At 43.1% G+C, this 19,695-nt stretch overlaps 1 protein-coding gene across 1 annotated transcript in view; it reads left to right on the top strand.

Annotated features, from left to right (window-relative positions):
• LOC146863948 (tetraspanin-36-like) overlaps positions 1-19,695 on the top strand; it is a 67,389-nt gene that overhangs the window by 33,374 nt on the left and 14,320 nt on the right. Inside the window, exons 3-5 of the mRNA XM_085629728.1 lie at positions 2,409-2,483; positions 5,098-5,193; positions 12,433-12,582. Of these exons, the coding sequence (XP_085485854.1) occupies positions 2,409-2,483; positions 5,098-5,193; positions 12,433-12,582 (321 nt within the window). The remainder of the gene's footprint in view (positions 1-2,408; positions 2,484-5,097; positions 5,194-12,432; positions 12,583-19,695) is intronic.

The following is a 19,695-nucleotide window of genomic DNA, read 5'->3' as shown; positions in this document are numbered from 1 at the left end:
GTTATGGTCAAACCCTGACTTTATATAATGATAAGTTTTGAGCTGCAAAGGCCATAACCAACATTTCAATGAGAGTTTGATCATGGTGGCATTATGGTCAACCTTGTCATAATCGCAGTGGTCCAGAGGTCAGCCTTTACACGATAAGCCATGCACTTCAATAAGCCCAAAAGTGTCTAGTAGAAAATCTGCAACAGATGTTTGGATATTGTGTCGAAATTATTTATTGGCAATACTCATGATGCCATTCAAGCTATGTATGCTTGTAGGGAAAGCTTTGCAACCTTATGAAGGACTTCAACATATGTTCACCAACAATAGGAACATTTTAGAATCAGATTTGAGACATTAACTGCATTTTAGAGTCAAGCGATTACAAAGGATAATCTTGTGCAGCCATTTCCCTAAAATGACTGCGGGCCTGATTTAGGTGACGGATATCCCGCCCGCCGAAATATAAATCCCATTATATCCGTAACTGTTGTGACGCTGTAACGCGTCCACCGAGATCTACATCAGGCCCTAAATTGTAATTTAAACTCAAGATTATAGTTTACTGTCACCCACGGGTCTAAAAACATTTTCCCTGGACATGAAATCTCTGGATACCGAAGATCGCGCTAAACATGTGCCCTGATTACTCTTCGGGGACACTGCAAACTACTGTCAGTTGTTCATATTTTGTTTGGCAACACTCCTCTTCTGTTTACAGATTCTGACTTGCCAAATCAGAACGCATGCAGTTTTAAAATATGTTTAGCGAGTAAGACATATCTACTAGGGGTCTTTCCAGGTGTTCAGTTGGATACTGTTATCCCTGTTTATTGGATTTACACTCTGGACTCAATAAATTATGTTGGCGAATCAGGTTTCCATCACTGACACATCTCGCCATCGCTCAGAAAAAATTGCATTAGCCCTTTCAGTGGCAATCTCTTGCCTTGATTGTTGCGACTGCCCCTACATTGGCCTCTCATCAAATCAATGAGGAAACTTCACAGAGCCGAGAATCATACTGCTGGTCCTCTGTTATGCCTCAGCGATGATCATATCACACTGGCCCACATTCCCCAGTCGGCTCCCAGTAAAGGTAAAAACCATCAGATCTCCTCGTATCGTCCACAAAGCATCATCTGCCCAATCCCTGATCTTCTTGACAAACGTGCTCAATCCTCACTTGTAGAATAACATCTGCGAACAATAACTTATTTGATCACTCTACTAAATGAAGGTTGGAGGAAGACCCTCAGTGGTGTAACAAAACTTGAGGGGGCCCCTCTGCAAAATGCATGGAGTGGCGTCACCTCACTCCCGACCCAGTCAGAAGTTCTCAGGCATGACCATGCACTGTGCCGGAAGGTGGCCACCTACAGCTCGGGGGGGGGCACCTCCGGGGCTGGGAGGGCTATTGTTATGCCACTAAAGACCCTAGGTGTACAGGGTTCATCTCAGTGGAACTCCTTCCAAGCGCACCTTAGACTTTCTTAGAATCAGAAAGTTGCTTAAAATCCCCACCCATTCAGACAGACATGCGACTAGCCAATCCCTGTGCGCTTGCCACAGCTGCTTCCTGTTTTGACCCAGGCCTGCTGGTTGGACGCCTAAAACCAGCTCCTGCTTCAGCCTGGATCACTCACCAGGCTTTGTCTTTTGAACTCGGCAATTGTTTTACCATCTTAGCGGCATTATACCGTGTCTACTGACAGCTGTTCACAGGACCTATGTATTAGATGCATAGCGCTGAGAGACTACCACCAGGTGGTTTGTAGCGCTTACAAAAAACTAAATAAAATAAACTATAGAGAGCTCCGGAGCTACAGAGATGCTGAGTGTTGTGCTATAAAGAATATCCAGATAAACAGATACATATTTTTTTACAGCTACTGTGTCTGTTCATAGGTGGTCTTGTTTCCCTTTACACTCTGGATCTGAAATACGCCTGTGAATGTGCCTCAGTGTCTTACAAAGCTAGGTGTGCAGGGTTCTATGTCACTGCCTTATGAACAGTATTTGTTTATAAATATAAGTGATCAGTTACAGTTTGTAGTGACTGGGAAGACAACACCCCTGATGCGTTTCACAGACATTATTTATAGGAACATGTTTGGTGTGTTGTCAGTGGGATTTATTTAAATAATTACTGCTTGCACCGACCTACTGGGTCAACAATGGAAACCTGGTTTTATTCTTGCAGCACTCCTTGGTCAATTACCCCTTTGTAACTGCATGGTTCCAGTCCTATGGATTCTGTGGATGCCTGGCACCACTAGACAAACCAACAAAAAATAAAGTGACTCCAGCGGAATGCACTGTTGCCATCCGTGAGAGCAGTTCCCCAGGTTTTCTGACAAACAGCTGATGAGTTGTCCGTGGGTTCTGATGTGTGCTTTGTTCCTCTTCCATTTCAGTTCAAGAACATTGCCCAGTTTTTCTTTCTGGTTGAGCTGGGCATCTTCATAGCAGCTGTGTACACGCTGTCAACGGTAAGATCCGAGCATCGTCTGAAATGAAAAAAATGTATTCGTATTTACAATCTTTTTTAATCTTCCATTGGATTTAACTTAGGCAATTCGTCATTTGCATTTGTATGATGAGCACATTCAGTATATCAGCGCCAGATGGCGGAATATTTACATCATCTACTTGTGTAAATATAACATTTACTTTGGCTGGTGAGTGGTCGCACCGTTTTAGAGTGCCCAGATGAAGGCTATCAGGCAGTATTGTATCGCCTTTGTATTAGTATCTGAAGATGGTTCGGTGAGATAAACGCTCTCTGCTGACATCTGCAGTGACTGGCAAGCCATCAGGTTGACTCTGGACAAGGTCAACCCAGCTTTCTACCCCTCCAAATGGTTTATATTAAACTGCATGACACGAGTTAGTTGAAGCGGTTAGAAGCGCGACAACTTTGGGAAAATCCAGCGACAACTTTAAATGACAAGAACTGCAAATGTGCAGCATTCCCCACTGTGGTCATTCCAACATCACCCCTGTGAGCTGATAATACAGTAAATATCTATTCTTATCACGGTTTCAATCTGTATGCTTCTAGTTCTCGGTCACAGCATCGCCATTAATGTGCATACATATCAGAATATCCCCTCCCATATTCAGGATCTTGGAACTGGGGGAAAAAAATCCATCCTTAAACAAGCACTGCCTACGTAGAGGTAACATTTCCTTTCTCATTTTTATATTTTAACAGCATTTAAGCATTCAGTTTCATATTTTAAAAAAACAAAAATCAAAATGGACATAAAAAATACACATAGAAGCATTTCTGCTTCTAACATTTCTATTGTATTTCTTATAAAGATAAAACATGAAAGGAAATTCTTCCAGGACCCATACCTATGTCTTTGCATATAGAAAAGAGACGTCACTGTCACTGTAAGGTAGCCACAGTCCATTACATTCCCAGCATGCATCACAGCAGCAGTTGATTCCTAGTAAAGTAAGTAGAAAGACTTTAAAGTCTGTTCCATTCTTAAGGAAGGTTGGATTGTTTATCTAATGCAGGTGCCCAGGCTGGGTAGCTTGGACCTCACAATAGATATACCAGGCTGTCTCACTTGGTGCCACCGTCCACCTTTAAGCGTGTGCGTGGTATCACAGCCAATGCAGGTAGCAGGGCAAGTGTGGACTGGGCCTGCTCTGGGAACAGTGCATTAGTGAAGGGTGGATCAGCTGTTTGCAGCTGCCAAGTCAGTCTGCATGCAACAACCTGGGCTCACAATGGAAGCAGGACAGAAACCCCCCACAGGCAGGCGCAGTGAGTGACTGCACCCACCTGAACCAGGTGTCTGGGGTATCCATGGAGCCCCTTTCCCTTTCTTTCTAGAGGTTCCTACAATGTGAGAGCCTCTAGAGTTAGTCTGACTGCCTGTAATTGTGGCATGGGCACAAAGGCAACAGCATCCCTCATTTGCATGGGCCACACCCCTATGCAAATGAGGACACACCACCTTGAGATCGTGTGGTGCACATTTATAGCCAGCACAATCTGTATTACAGAAGGGGCAGTGCAAGCATCTGCAGCCCCTTCTGAAGTGCCAAAAGTGCCCTGGAGGTACAAAATCTGGGCACACGTGCCCAGTGGGCCCCAGAGCACCTTCTATAACACTGACCCTTGTGTTACAAGTAAGTGACATATGTTACCAGAATAAAACAAATTCCTGTTCCACCATGAGTGAGAGCACTGAGAATATAAATGACAAACATCCTGCTTTCCTAACTCTTGCCGGTCAGCCAGCCATCTATTGCCCTTCGTTTCAGTATGAGAATGTGCAGTCTGGAGTAAAGGGGCTTGTCAGAAACTGCTACTGAGTGTAAGGAAACTGGCACTATATGGTATGAGGAAACTGCCAGTATCGGACGCCATGCATCAAGGAATTAGTAACACCTGCAACCAGGCTGGCATTGGGAAACTGGCGATACATGTTACTCTTATACTTGGCATAGAAGGAATCTCGTTGGGTTATTTATGCAAGATGGCAATACCTGCTCTCGCCAAAAACCCACTGGGAAAACCCAATACTTCCCATGGGAAATGATTTTTAAATGGTCTTTAAACTCACCTTAATGGGACACCTCTCACACTGAAACCTATGGTGTGTTCTTGCGGGGGGAGATTACACACCCACAGTTTCCTCCTTATGACACAGGTGCCAAGACTCCCAGGGTTCCTCAAGCAGATGTTGCAGGGGGCACACGAATATTGTGTTAGCCCTCTGGAATAGTACCTGAATATTATATGGAATATATTGATGTGCCAATTATTGTAGCCTAAAGACCGAGGAACATATAGGTATGTCCAAGGTATGTTAAGAATAGTGCCTCTGTACTTACCTACAGGAACCTACCTTCGTGGTATTTTCCTCCTTGACATTTGAAATATGATATGTAGGCACATCAGCGTATTCCACACTGTGTCCTGACATGGAACGCGCACCACTGGGCCCTTTATTAATATTTTCTGCGATACAGATCTTAATAAGGACAGGAGCTGAGGGTAAATGGTCTTGAAATATGGTAAAAGTTTCTGTTCAGCAAGGAAGAATCTTACAAAATATGTCTGTGCTTTGTTTTTCACAGGGACGAAGTAAAATGGCTGCTAAAGTACATGACATAATGCAGAAATATGATGGATACAATGCAGAGTCGCAGTCACTGAATTATGGACAGCAGCAGGTAAAGCATTACTCTGTAGATACCAATCTGAAACCAATAAAGCTTCACCTTAATTTATATAGAATAAAAAAGGATTTATATTTTAACATTATTAAATTACCATACTACATTAATTAGAAAGCATTCTGCAGTTAGTGAGTGGAGGGCACAAGTTGATAAGACACCGAAAGGTTCTGCGGTTGTAGTGGTTAAGCTGGAGGCAACCACCGTAACAACACTACAACACATCATGCAGCTCTGCTGGGCCTACAGAGATGGCGATAGCAAGTGTTCATCCAAAGTCCTCTGAGTAAAGTGCTCAGCACTGGTAGTGCCTTGAAAAGATAGGGTCGTGGGAGTCAGTGAAGAAGCAAGCACTGGCAAAGCCAATAGAGGAGTAGATCCGTGAATATCAAGGACGGAACATGGGGCAGACATAATATTGAGACCAAAATATTGACAGGTAAGTATGTATAGATTCTCTATAGGTAACACCACATGTACATACCCTGACGAGATATATATGCATGTCTACCTTGGCTATGTATGTATATAATATACATATATATATATATATATATATATATATTCCCTTAAAAAAAACCATAGGTTTCACACACGTTATAGTTAGGAATTAGCCTTTAAAAAACCTTGCAAATTCACTTAAAAAACCATAGGTTTCACACATGTTATAGTTAGCTGGACATTTCCCTCGTAAAAAACCAATGAAATTCCCCCGTTATAGTTAGTGCAGGCAACTATAACTCACGCGACCGCAATCCTCTGCTGATGACGTCAGATATTACATCACTGTATTTAGACACCTATTTACCCATGTCTTCTTCCATTAATCTTTAGCTATACATATATTACAAATATTTATTTTTCAGAAAGACACATATGTTTTTTTCACCCTTGGGGGTCCTTTAGTGACCCCCTGACAAAGGCTAGGGGGTCAGGAACTGTCCACCCTGCCCCCTTTTCATGTTCACCACCTTTGTTTTTCACTGCCTCAGACTGCGAGAGACAAAATGGCGGCCGACACTTCCTGATTTCGACCGATTCGAATGTTTACTGACATCTAACAACCAATCAGAATTGCGCTCGCGCACGTCACCGTGCGCGCACCTTGCGCGCACGGTGCGCGCACGGTGCGCGCTTATAGATACATATGTACTTTTAACTGAAATTTTCTCAGGAACTACTGAACAGATTAACTCCAGATATTCAAAAGGCACATCCCTGACCTGAGGACTACCTCTCTGCCAAATTTCAAGTAATTCTGTTCAGCCGTTCGGGCTGTACCTTGGACTAAAGGTCCCTATGGAAAAATGCATGGGGAAAACACGTTTTGGGACCCCCCTTTTTTCTCGGCCCCCGCTTGACTAATCACCCCGAGACTTTCAGGGTAGGAGCGGAGCGCCCCACCTATTTTGAAAAATTCGCGAGGATTCGTCAACCGGCGACAAAGTTATTCAAAATAGAATTTTCAGATTTCCTATGGAAACACGGTCCTAACTATAACTATCTACTGGCGACCGCCAGTAGATAATATATATATATATATATATATATATATATATATATATATATATATATATTCACTGAAAAAACCATAGGTTTCACACATGTTATAGTTAGGAATTAGCATTTAAAAAACCTTGCAAATTCAGTGAAAAAACCATAGGTTTCACACATGTTATAGTTAGCTGGAAATTTTAGTGATAAAAAAACCAATGAAATTCCCCCGTTATAGTTAGTGCAGGCAACTATAGCTCACGCGACCGCAATCCTCTGCTGATGACATATGTGTCTTTATGAAAAAAAATATTTGTAATATATGTATAGCTAAAATTTAATGGAAGAAGTGTCTAAATACAGTATTAGCATCAGCAGAAGATTGCGGTCGCGTGAGTTATAGTTGCCTGCACTAACTATAACGGGGGAATTTCATTGGTTTTTTATCAGTAAAATGTCCAGCTAACTATAACATGTGTGAAACCTATGGTTTTTTCACTGAATTTGCAAGGTTTTTTAAATGCTAATTCCTAACTATAACGTGTGTGAAACCTATGGTTTTTTCAGTGAATTTGTACGGTTTTTTAAATGCTAAGTTACTTTACGCCATTCGTGGCGTGCGCGCCCACTTTACGCAGTTAGTGCCGTGCACGCACGGTGGGCACGCGGTGCGCTACGCGCACCGCGTGCCCACGTTACGCTAGATGGGCCATGTACGCACGATGCGCTTCACGCATCGTGCGCACATGGAGGACATATGATGCGCTTCGTTGTGAAAGGTAATATTTTAATTTTTCATTTCTGTTATGAGCCATGCACAAATGGTGCACTTCGGGAACCATTTGCACATGGGGTGGGGAGAGTATGGATATTTTTTTTTTTTTAAATTAATTTTTACCGGACGCGTACGGTAAGCGTAATCGGCGAAATTATCGAAAAAATTAAAATTCCGTTTTTGGCCTTGGGGGATCTTTGAGGACTCCCTCAAGATGGCTAGGTGCTTAGGAGCTGTCTGAACAGCCTCTTTATATTTTTTTGGCCTTTGTTATTTAACCCCCTCTCAGACTGCGAGAGAGAAAATGGCGGCCGCCGCTTCCTGGTTTCGACCGATTCGAATGTTTACTAAGATCAAACAGCCAATCAGAATCGCGCTAGCGCACGGCGGCATGCGCGTACGGTAAGCGCACCGTAAGCGCACCGTAAGCTGGCTCAGATATATATATTGATTTAAAGGCTATTTTCTCAGAATCTACTGAACAGATTTACACCAAACCTACAAAAGGCACTTCCTTGACCTGTAGACTACCTCTCTGCCAAATTTCAAGGAACTCTGTTCAGCCGTTCGGGCTGTAGCTGTGTCTAAAGGTCCTATGGAAAAATGCATGGGAAAAACGCGTTTTGGGACCCCCCTTTTATCTCAGCCCCCGCTTGACGAATCCCCCCGAGACTATCAGGGTAGAAGCGGAGCGTAGCGCCCCATTAGTTTTGAAAATTTCGCGAGGATTCGTCGACCGGCGCCAAAGTTATTCCAAATAGAATGTTGCGGTTCCGAACGAACCGTGGTTGCTCGGTGCGCAAAGCGCACCGAGGTCCCACAGCGCGCGCACGGTGCGCGCATGGTGAAAAACCTGAAACAAAAAAAATAAAATAAATACATAACTTAGCATTTCAAAAAACGTACAAATTCACTGAAAAAACCATAGGTTTAACACACGTTATAGTTACGAACTAGCATTTAAAAAACCTTGCAAATTCACTTAAAAAACCATAGGTTTCACACATGTTATAGTTAGCTGGACATTTCACTCGTAAAAAACCAATGAAATTCCCCCGTTATAGTTAGTGCAGGCAACTATAACTCATGCGACCGCAATCCTCTGCTGATGACGTCAGATATTACATCACTGATGACATATGTGTCTTTATGAAAAATAAATATTTGTAATATATGTATAGCTAAAGATTAATGGAAGAAGACATGGGTAAATAAGTGTCTAAATACAGTGATGTAATATCTGACGTCATCAGCAGAGGATTGCGGTCGCGTGAGTTATAGTTGCCTGCACTAACTATAACGGGGGAATTTCATTGGTTTTTTACGAGTGAAATGTCCAGCCAACTATAACATGTGTGAAACCTATGGTTTTTTAAGTGAATATATATATGAATAAACACTCTCGCTCAGAAAAGGTTGGTGAACAAGCCTGCTGGTTCAGGCGAAACGCGTCCGACACTGCCGAAGATTAAAATCTGATATAGATTGTCAAGACGTGGCGTCGTCATTCCTTTTCTGAGCGAGGAGTGTTTATTCATATTACGGACCTAGTTTGCGAGGTCTGCTCGACGACGCACCCGCTGATTAGGAGTGCGGTGGCTGTTCGCAAACATTGTGGAAGTATATATATATATATATATATATATATATATATATATATATATATATATCATATCATATATGTATATATTAGAGGGTTTTATGTTATGTTAGGGTTTTATAAAGCGCAACAGGTGCCCCAGCTAAGAGGCGTCCCGGTGCTGAGCAACAAGAAGATAGCACACACAGAAAGCACAGGAGGCCTACAGAGAAGGGAAAAGAAATGTTTTAATAGCTTTCCTAAAATGAAGATAATTAGTGAGCCCTCGAATGTGAGCCGGCAAAGAATTCCAAAGAATGGCAACTCTGTTACGAAAAGAGCGGCCACCGGCGCGAACCCTTCTCACACGGGGGATCACTACCAGGCATTGTCCCATGGATCGAAGCGATCACGTGGGAGTATAAGGTAGAAGAAGATCAGTCAGAATTTGCGGGGATGCCAATTTCAGAATTTTGTAGGCTATGCACAGTGCCTTAAACTCGATTCGCCTGGCCACAGGCAACCAGTGGAGGCGATGGATGACACTAGTCACTGCACAGGTTCCACGCAGGCCCTGGAGGGATCTTGCGGCCGCGTTCTGGACTCTCTGTAGCCGCTGTATTTCAGACTTGTTAGCTCCCAAATACAAAGAGCAAGCATAATCGAGCCTAGACAAGATCAGGGCCTGAATAATGATCTGCCTAGTCGTGGCATCAAAGAAGGTCAGGATAGTTTTGAGCCCGCACAGCAGACCAAAACAAGTTCCCGCCACCTTTTTAGTCTGAGTCTGAAAATTGAGTGAAGTGTCCATCCAGACCCCCAGGATCTTCACTACAGGCTTGGGGACAGGGGCTGTACCTAGACTCTTGGGCCACCATAGCTCGTTCCAGCGGTCATGGTTCCCTCCCACCAACAACACCTCCGACTTGTTGGCGTTCAGTTGGAGACAGTTGGTGGTCATCCACTCGGCAACTGCCGAGAGGCCGCCCTGAAATTTCCTGGCGTCCTTCTCGGGGTCACTCGAGAGAGCCACCACCAACTGAGTATCATCGGCATAAGAGACCATGGTCAGCCCGCTGCTCCTGGCTGCACCAGCCAGAGGTTGAACATAGATATTGAAGAGCTGAGGGCTCAGGGACGAGCCTTCTTGGACCCCTTGGCCTATAGGAAAAGTACCAGAAGCGAAAGGGGGGGGCAATCACCTGAAATGTCCTGTCAGCAAGGAAAGAGGACAGCCACTTAAATGCTGAGCCAGTAACTCCAGCCTCTGACAGACGATTCAGCAAGATGGCATGAGACACGGTGTCAAACGCGGCACTAACATCCAAAAGGATCAGTGCCGACGTCTTCCCCGCGTCTAAGGCTTTCCACAAATGTACGGTCACGGCCAAAAGCACTAACTCAGTGCTGTGGCTGGGCCAAAAACCATTTTGAGAGGGGTCGAGCCTGTGATTTGCAGTGAGATACTCTGTGAGAAGGGAATTGATGTAAGCCTCTGTAATTTTCGCAGTCCAAGGTAACAGGAAAATAGGCTGAAAACCTTCAGGTTTTTTGGGGTCTAAGGAAGGTTTCTTGAGCAGCGGTATTACCCTGGCCGGCTTCCAAGCTGTTCTAAAGGGTGTATGATGGTCGGTAGAAGTTTTTTGAACTGGTCAGGCTTCAAAGGATCAGCAGGGAAGTCCCTACCTGCTAAAGGATTCCACGTAAAAGTTTCACTGTACACAGAAGCATGGAGCCTACTAAGGATTAATACTAGAACTTACCTGTGTAAACTGCAAGTACCATCATGCAAAGTGGCACTTACTGTAAGCCACGCCCACAATGGGTGGACTCTTTTAATAAATTAAGAGCAAATCAACAGGTGAGCTTTCTGTGCCTCTGTGAACTCATGATTAAGAGGAGCTTGCCTCGAAACGCGTCGAGTATCAGTTTTCTAAAATTGGACAGAGGGGAAGCGTGCTGCATCAAGGCTAATAGAGACTAAGTGGTCGGAACATCGTCGAGTGCATATCTTGAGCGCAAGGGCTTTGGAGAACATGAATGAACACGGCTGCCCGAGCCGCGGTAACAAGGGTTGCACCATTTCGGATTGAAAGGCTGGGGAAGGTAACATTCCTTCCTGTGGCACGATGTTCCCTTTGCAAAGGATGGCGCGCAGCCCCAGAGTCCCTACCTACTAAAGGATTCCACGTAAAAGTTTCCTTGTACACAGAAGCATGGAGCCTACTAAAGATTAATACTAGAACTTACCTGTATAAACTGCAAGTACCATCATGCAAAGTGGCACTTACTGTAAGCTACGCCCACGATGGGTGGACTCTTAATAAATTAAGAGCAAATCAACAGGTGAGCTTTCTGTGCCTCTGTGAACTCATAATTAAGATGCGCTTGCCTTGAAACGCGTCGAGTATCAGTTTTCTTAAATTGGACAGAGGGGAAGCGTGCTGCATCGAGGCTAATGGAGACCAAGTGGTCGGAGCATCGTCGAGTGCATATCTTGAGCGCAAGGGCTTTGGAGAATATATATATATATATATATATATATATATATATATATATATATATAGTGTGTGTGTATGTAAACATGTGTATGAATATATATATATACATATGTATATTTTTTTCTTTTCTTTTCTTTTAAAAGACAATGTGTCTGCCAGGGTGTGAGGAAGACTGTAAGGTTGAAACATGTTGCCAATAAATTTGCTCTTAGAAACTTGTTCCTGGAGTGCAAGCCTTTTGTGTCACAATGCATAGACACATTGCCATTTGAATTTTCGAATGGGACTTGCACCTGTTACTCAGCCTCAGCCCTGACAAGTGGATGTGACCGCACTTTGCAAGGATTGTGCTATATATCTCAATGTATGTATGTGTGTGTATACATATATATATATATAGAGATATATCAGAAAGTTATGATGTAGATCCGGAGATTAGAATAGTAAATCTCTATTTAACTATTTGACCTTACCTCCTCGATATTTTAGTATTTTATATTTTGGGATTGCAGTTCCAATAGAACTGGTGTTTTATTAGCTGAGATTTTTGATAATAGTTACATGACTTTTTGTGTGTTGCCCCCAGCTTCACTAGAAAGAAAATCCTACAATGAACCAACGTTGTGGGTCACAACGATGCAGAAGCACGGAGAGGCCCTAACGTGGCAAAATCTAGCCACAGTGATATACGGTATAATTTTAAAATGCTTGAATAGCATTTACAAACATGAAAAAAACAGAAAAGCACTTAAGACAGCCAACATATATATATTTTTAAGGATGCCCTACATTTTATACATCAAATATCATTTAAACTAATATAGGCAATGACAAGGTGTGATGGAGGAACTTTGCTAGAGACAATAACACGTTATTTTGTTTTGCAGTTGCAGTGTTGTGGCGTCCAAGGTTTTTTCGACTGGAAGTTAACTCCTTGGTTTGAAGCTGCTGCCAATAATTCTGCTCCTCTCAGTTGCTGTATCCACCCTCAGAACTGTACTGGGAGCCTGGACCAGCCAGGAGACCTCTTCACCGAGGTACGTGGTGTTTTGCATATTTGTATTTGTCCCTTGCTTCCTTCTGTCTGGATAAATTAATTTAAATGTTTTAGGAGCAAGTAAGGCACTTTTGTGAGAAATTAGCCACTGAGACAGAGAGAAAGATCATTTTCGTAACACCCTGGGATGTGAAATTTTGCATTTGAGCAAATTAAGGAAGCATTACTTCAAAATGAGGAAGGTACAGTACTGTTTCACGTGATGGCATCATTACTTTCAAGCTTGATAATTACTTATCATTATGGTAGCTGGAGTTCTCTTCACATTTACAGTCTATTAAAAGCCAGTCACTTCAACAAGCTATTGTCTGACACCAGTGTTTAGCTGTTTTTTCATTTAAACTTTCTTTTTAGGTCTTAGCAACAGGCAGCTTTAAGTGTGTTGTCAAGGCCTGTTCTTTCCAATATGTAACATATACTTAGAGAGAGCTATGGGTCAGCCCCCTAGCTCGTGATTGGATGGTTGTGTTGTCTGTCTCACTTCTCTTGATTAGATGGCATTCCCTCCTGTTCATGTGTTTCTCCATCCAAGGCGCATTTTGGCCTCACAGTGTGCTGATTAGATGCATATTATCCTTTCACTGCTGATGTCAGGGTGTTAAAGCCACATTCATCCTCAATAGTTTCCACTGCTCAAAATGGTTCCACCTCCAGGCAGTATCAAATCCCTGATTACTTTCCAAAGGGAAACAGGGTGTTGGAGAGGCCAGGTGAGGGGAAGAGAGTTGGGAAGGTACAGCAGGGAAAAGAACCTGAAAACACAAGGTGGGAGGTTTAGCATCTCCATTGCTTGAAAATACCTGCCCGCATTCCAGTTTTGAAGAGTAACCCTAGTACCTGTTTTTCTAGGGGCCGAGGCTTGCTGCTCTTGTGTGTTTTCAGGAAAAGCTCTAAGTAACTTTGACACTGTGTAGAGATTAGCAAACATCATTAGACAATTAACCAAACATACACATAGCCTTGTTTTAAAAATATCTCACCATCACGATCAAACAGTTTCTTCCATATAACCAAAGAGTTAGAGTCACTGTGTTCCTGGGATTGGTGTGAAAGTTCTCACCCAAAAAATACAAATAATCAACCAGGATAAAGTATCCTCCAAGTTTCTACTTTTCTAATGCTTTTGACAAGTAATTTCAGTTTGTAGCCAAGGATAACAGTCTCCTTTCATGGTCCTCATTCATGAACAATTGTAAGAGACTCTTCTTAAATGTTCACATGCGTCGGATGAATTTTGTTGTCTAAATGTCCACTATTTTGAGGGTTCTTAGCTCAGAAAGTTCTTCGCAATTACATTCCCTCTAGTAGGTCTCTGGATTCTCATAAGATCTGATTTCACAACAATAGGGAGCAACGCTCCTACCTTGTCTGGCCAGGACCCTGGCAATTGCGACTTGGAATGCCTCGGATAATTGCCACCATGAACTTCTGAATCTCTTCCTCACCTGCAGGCCACAGGCGTAACGAAAGTTGAGGGGGCCCCCCCTTCCAGGTACATGAAGGGGCCCCCACTCCTTATTTAATACGGAGCTCTCAGACCTGAGTACGGTGCTGAGGGGGTCCCCTGCAGCTCGGGGCCCCATCCGCACAGCAGGGGCTGCGGGGGGCCTGTGTTACGCCCCTGCTGCAGGCAGTCAGTGAAGCCAGGGCTGGTTCTAGGATTTTTGGGGCCCCGGTGAAAGGGAATGTGCGAGGCCTCTGTAATTCACATAAGTGACACGTTCAGAGCTGCGGAAGCTTCTTTGTGGAGACTCCTCCTGGGCCGCAGCTCCTCCTCTCAGCCACCTACAAGCACCTCTTTTACAGCTCTTATCGGGCTGAAGGTGTGAGCATTGCTTGTGGGCTAGGAGTTACAACTGTGGGGGTGCTAAAGTGCTGGACAAAGGGCGTCACGCAGTGTCTCTGAATGAGCAGCCCGACAGGAGGCCAAATTGCAGGACAAACCTGTAAAGTGTGTTTCCTTGCAACTTGGACAAGAGGAAGTGTTCCCCCTACCGTAGGCCTACCCACACCATTCCTGAGAGGCCCAGGGAGAGGGCCACCTCCTATGGGCCCAATTGTAAAGAGACCCCTTTCTTTCAATTAGATTGGCAGGGGTACATAAGGACTAGTGGGGTGTTGCAATCGTGCGGGTCCCATGCTGATAGGCTGAGTGGGAGGCCCCGGGCAGCTGCCCACACCGCCCATGCCTAGCGCCAGCCCTGAGTGAAGCTCAGGATTCTGTTGCACAAAGACACTCCCTGAAGATGTCAGCGGAGGCCGGGAATGTTCTCTGCTTCAGGGAGTTTTCTCAATACTGAGCACAGAGACTTGAGCGCGGCTCCCTTTTATACCGGGAGCCGCCCAAGATGGCCGCCGCCAAATATTCCTGCAAAATGTAGTTTGTAGATCATCCAAGGTCGCACTGACATTGTGGCCAATTTTCTGACAGAAGAAATGACTTTTGGGTTTTCTCACAATCTGTTTATTGGGTTCTACGTGTCCCAAGTGGATTTAGTAGCAATTCACTCATGTTGTGTCATGAAACAGTCATAGAAATATGACAAAGGGAGCTATTTTTATGTTGCATGTTTCATTAACATTTGACTTTCAGCACTCCATAGGAATGCATGTCTTACCTGACTCTCTCCTCTGCTGGCTTCACTCTTGCTCGTCCCACAGCAAAACCCGCATCTTTACCCTTGCTTCCTCACCACTGTGATAGCCCCCTCCTACTCACTTCCCTGTGCCTACACACCCTCCGCGTCCTTACACTCATTGCTCCCCCATCGGCTTTGCTTCACTATTGGGTCTTCAAAGAAATTGTATTGAAGGCTGTTTTGACATTTTAACAGTAATAATTTAGTCATTCCCTTATTCATTTTGAGTAAACTGTACTATGAGCTCAAGGTCTTACAAGGAAAGACCTGACAAGTTAAGAATAAGTAATGTTACAGAATAACTGTATTGTCCAGACAGCAAAATAGAACATAATAGGTATCATTGCCCAGTACATCCAAGGGGCTTTAAGGTTTCCCAGCAGTTCTGGGTTCTCTTCAGAGCACGTTTGATGTAATCTGAGTTTAGCTCACTTATCCAGTTATTTACCATGAGCTCTTTCCACAATCGTGGCAGCCACAGCTTAATTCAGAAAGATAGATAATTTTACCCACACAAAATCATACCGTCTTAAAATGTGCTGTTTTACTCTTGCTCAGCTGGACTATGAAACACCTAGAAAATATTAAACAGAAGTATTTAACAAATTTTTTGTAAACAGATGAAATGTAGTTTCTATCAAGCTGGGAAGAAATAATAAAAAAAAATATATATATAATGCCTAAGCAATCACTGAAAGACTGCAGCGCAACAGGGTGTTACTAGAAGCCCCTTTAAAGTTTTACAGGCATGACAGCCTAGAGTACTGCAACTTTTATGGTCACTCCAGAATTACAGATATGCCCCTCTCCCCCCCCCCCACCCCTCCCAGATGCATGCTTGGTCACAGGTACACTAATGCAAATTAAACTCTACTGGCCCTGTTAAAAAATGTAAGTACAGTTCCTTACAAGCACATGTAAGCCTGTACCTAGGTGTAAAACCTATAACTGAATTTCTGAATGAAGAGTTACTATTAGTGACTATCTTTCTGTTTATGGAGATCTACGCCACCCGGGCAGAGAGCTATCTACAGAAAGTAATAAGACATTTTAAGAAAATTTAAAAATATATTCACACAGGGATACCACAGTAAAAAGGGACAACATACTTGCACGTAAACGTAACTTATCATATTGTTACATATTAACTTAATTTAGTTTTTTTGCAATTTAAAATAAAATTACATTATATTATCATCATTTGTGTTGTACATGTTACATCTTGGATAATGTTTTGTATTATTTGATTTTTATTTAATTTTATATGTAAAGAAAATAAATTATTATTTACTATATTACCATGTTATTAAAACAGTATTATGTATATTAAAAGTTACCATTTATTTTTTATTTTAAAGGCTGTATAATAAACAATTACAATTACTTTAAATAAAGTACAAATTACAATTTGGTAATTATTTACATTTATTTTATGTTTCCCTATGTGTTAATATTATTCATTCCCTCCATGGAATTCTATGCAAGTGTGTTACAGGATCAGGGTTTGGCCATATTTGATGCTTGCCTTACTCTAAAGATTGTCTAGAGTACATGTGTGCATGTTTTGTCAGTACTATTACTGTAGGAGATTTTGTTTCCCATTTTTTACCCCTCATTTGATTTCTTAAATTCTCTCCTCCCTTTTGACCTCCTTCTTCTCTATTCAGAAATTTTGTGTTAGGATTGTGCAATGGTAATAGACACATTTTCAGACATAAAAAAAGGGGCACATACACATGCACTGCATACTGATCTTGTACTAAGGCATTAGCCAGAAAATTAAAATACCACCAACTTGAAACATACTGCAATCAGAACAAGGACACAAGGCGAGCAAACCCAACCATCCATAGGCAAGTTAATTTCACCTTCTAACCATCTATCCATCCATTCACCCTTCCATCTATCTATTCATTCATCTGTCAATCCATTTGTGCGCCCCTTCAATTTCCAGTCACCTACTTATTACCTCATTCGGCCATACTATTTTCCATTCATCCTTTCACCCATTCATTCATCCATCCATTCACCCAATAATTTATCAATATATTCCACTATGCACCTCTTTCATCCAACCATCCATTCACTCTTCTCGGTCTGCCCATTCTTCTGTTCTTCCATCCATTCTCTCTTTCACCTGATGATAATTTCACTATTCTTCCAACCTTTCGTACTTTCATCTCTCCATTCAGAGACATTTCCTTCTCACAGCATTCTGACTGGATGTGTTGTAGCCTTCCACTACATATGTATTTTTTTTTAATTTGGAATTCCAAGGGAGTGTGAGTGTTTTCTTGCTCTCTCCTCTGCTTTTTCATCTACCCCTGCTCCTTTCATTCCCCCTCTCGTTCTTCCCTGCTCTTCAGTGCTCTCCACCTCCTCACCCAGCTCTTAGTCATTTATTTTTCTGGTCGAGCCTGCAAAAGCATGTGCAAGCGCATGAGCCTTTCTTGTGAGACACTGTTGTTAACAAAGAAAAAGGTCTTGGAGCCCACCCATTGCTTACAATTTGTTGGCAAGCATGGCACTCTTCTTTACAGTCTTATAATTGGTCACTGCATGCCAAGCATAATTTCCATTCCTTTCTGTGGAGCAGGGACCAAACACTGATTGATTAAACTTAACCACTGGAGGTATGAATTTTCAAAGTTTCAGGTGGAAATTGCACCAAAAAGCACAAAGAGCCACTTGCAGTTATGTGGTCATGCTGTACTAGGGGAAAGTCACAAGTTCAGGCTGACCACATGGAGCGTAGGTCAGATACAAGGTACAGGTTCATCCCGCTAAAGAGTTACTCTCTCATGTCCGAGCGAAGAGTGCCATTCGCGTTGGCAGTGAGGAGGAGGTTTTGGTGCCCGGAGCAGGTCATGGGTCGCGGACAGTTGCTGCTGTAACGCGTCGAGCCGTTGTCGCTTGAGATTCACATTGGTGGTCGACGCGGGCTGTCGCTGTCAGCGCACAAAGCATGTCTTGCTGGACCGTCGTGGTGGCGGTCGCACGTATGGTCGGAGGGAAGAGCAGGTCCCGCTGGAGATTTGTGTTGGTAGTTGTCACATGCAGGCAATTCTCAGCGCAAAGAGGACACTTCCCATTCACCAGGAGGCCAGCACTTCTGTATCTTCACCTTCTCTACACTCTGTTGCCATCCAAGGGTCTAGAACCTGAGTGGCATGTCTTGGTGATTAAGAGTCACTCCAGCAGAGGCAAGTAGCAAGGGTCAGGCAGGTCCAGTTGGTGTTGGTCTGCCGGGCAGTTGCTGGGAAGCACCTGAAAGCTTATTGTGTCCTTGTAGCTCAAACAGGAGGGCAACCAACTGACACTTCTGGAAAGCTTGGGTTCAAGGCAAGCAGGTCCAACCTTCTTTCTTCAGACAGCAGGGCAGTCCTTTTTGTGAATCTTTCTTAGGTCCAGGATTGCTCTTCTGAGAGGTTCTGAAGGTTCCACTTTTATTCCTGGGGCCAATCTTTGTGTAGGGAAGTTCCGGGCCTAGCCCAAACCTGATTCTGGTCCTGAGTTTGTCTCCATTCCAACCTGTCTAGGGTGACAAAGGCAGGGTCATGCCTGGTGGCAAGCTTCATTGTGTGTGAAGCAGGCAGGTCCTTTGAAGTGTAATCAAAACTACTCTCCAGCCACCCTATCAGGAAGACACTCTCCCTCCATGCCTAAGCCATTTTTGTCTCAATATCTGAAAGCAATACACAACCAACAACAGGAGAGCCATTCACAGTCATGTGACCCAGGACACTGGCAGAAAGGCAGAAAAACACCCCCTTTCTGAAAGCGGCTTTTTCAAAATTGTTACTTAAAATGTGGCTTTACCATTAAAGAGGATTTTTAATTATAGTTCATTTGAGTGGAAATAGCATTCTTTTATCTGGTCTCAAACTGAAGTTAGTTCATATTAAATAAATGAGGTAAACCAGTGTTAGTCTATGGGAAAGATAGCCTTACAGCAGTGAAAAACGACTTAAGGAATTTTTCTATTCCATACATGGAAAACATGAACCCACATGTCCTATTTTTTTTAAATACCACGTATCCTGCCCTATAAGCCTTTAGGGCCTACATTAGAGGTGACTTATAAGTATTAATAAAAAGAAAGCTTTAGGTCTGGATAATGCTTTATTTTACCAGATCGAAATGGCATCTTAAAACTGCACTAAAGGCTACAGTGGCAGGCCTAAGTTATGTTTTAAAAGACTACTTTAATGAGTGGCACAGTGAGTGCTGGAGCCCATTAGTAGCATTTACTTTGCAGGCCCTGGGTACATGCAGTACCATATACTAGGTCCTTACAAGTATCGATTGTGGGTATGACAATTTTACCATGTTTGAAGGTGAGAGCACAAGCACTTTGCCCATAGTTAGCAGTGGAAAAGTGTACAGAGTCCTAATGGCAACAAAACCGAGTTCAACAAAAATGTGGGAGTGAAGGCATAACGCCTCGGGAATAC

This window comes from Triturus cristatus, chromosome 2_1 (assembly GCF_964204655.1).
Source record: "Triturus cristatus chromosome 2_1, aTriCri1.1, whole genome shotgun sequence".
Taxonomy (NCBI): Eukaryota; Metazoa; Chordata; class Amphibia; order Caudata; family Salamandridae; genus Triturus; species Triturus cristatus.
This window is presented reverse-complemented; position numbering and strand designations above follow the sequence as displayed.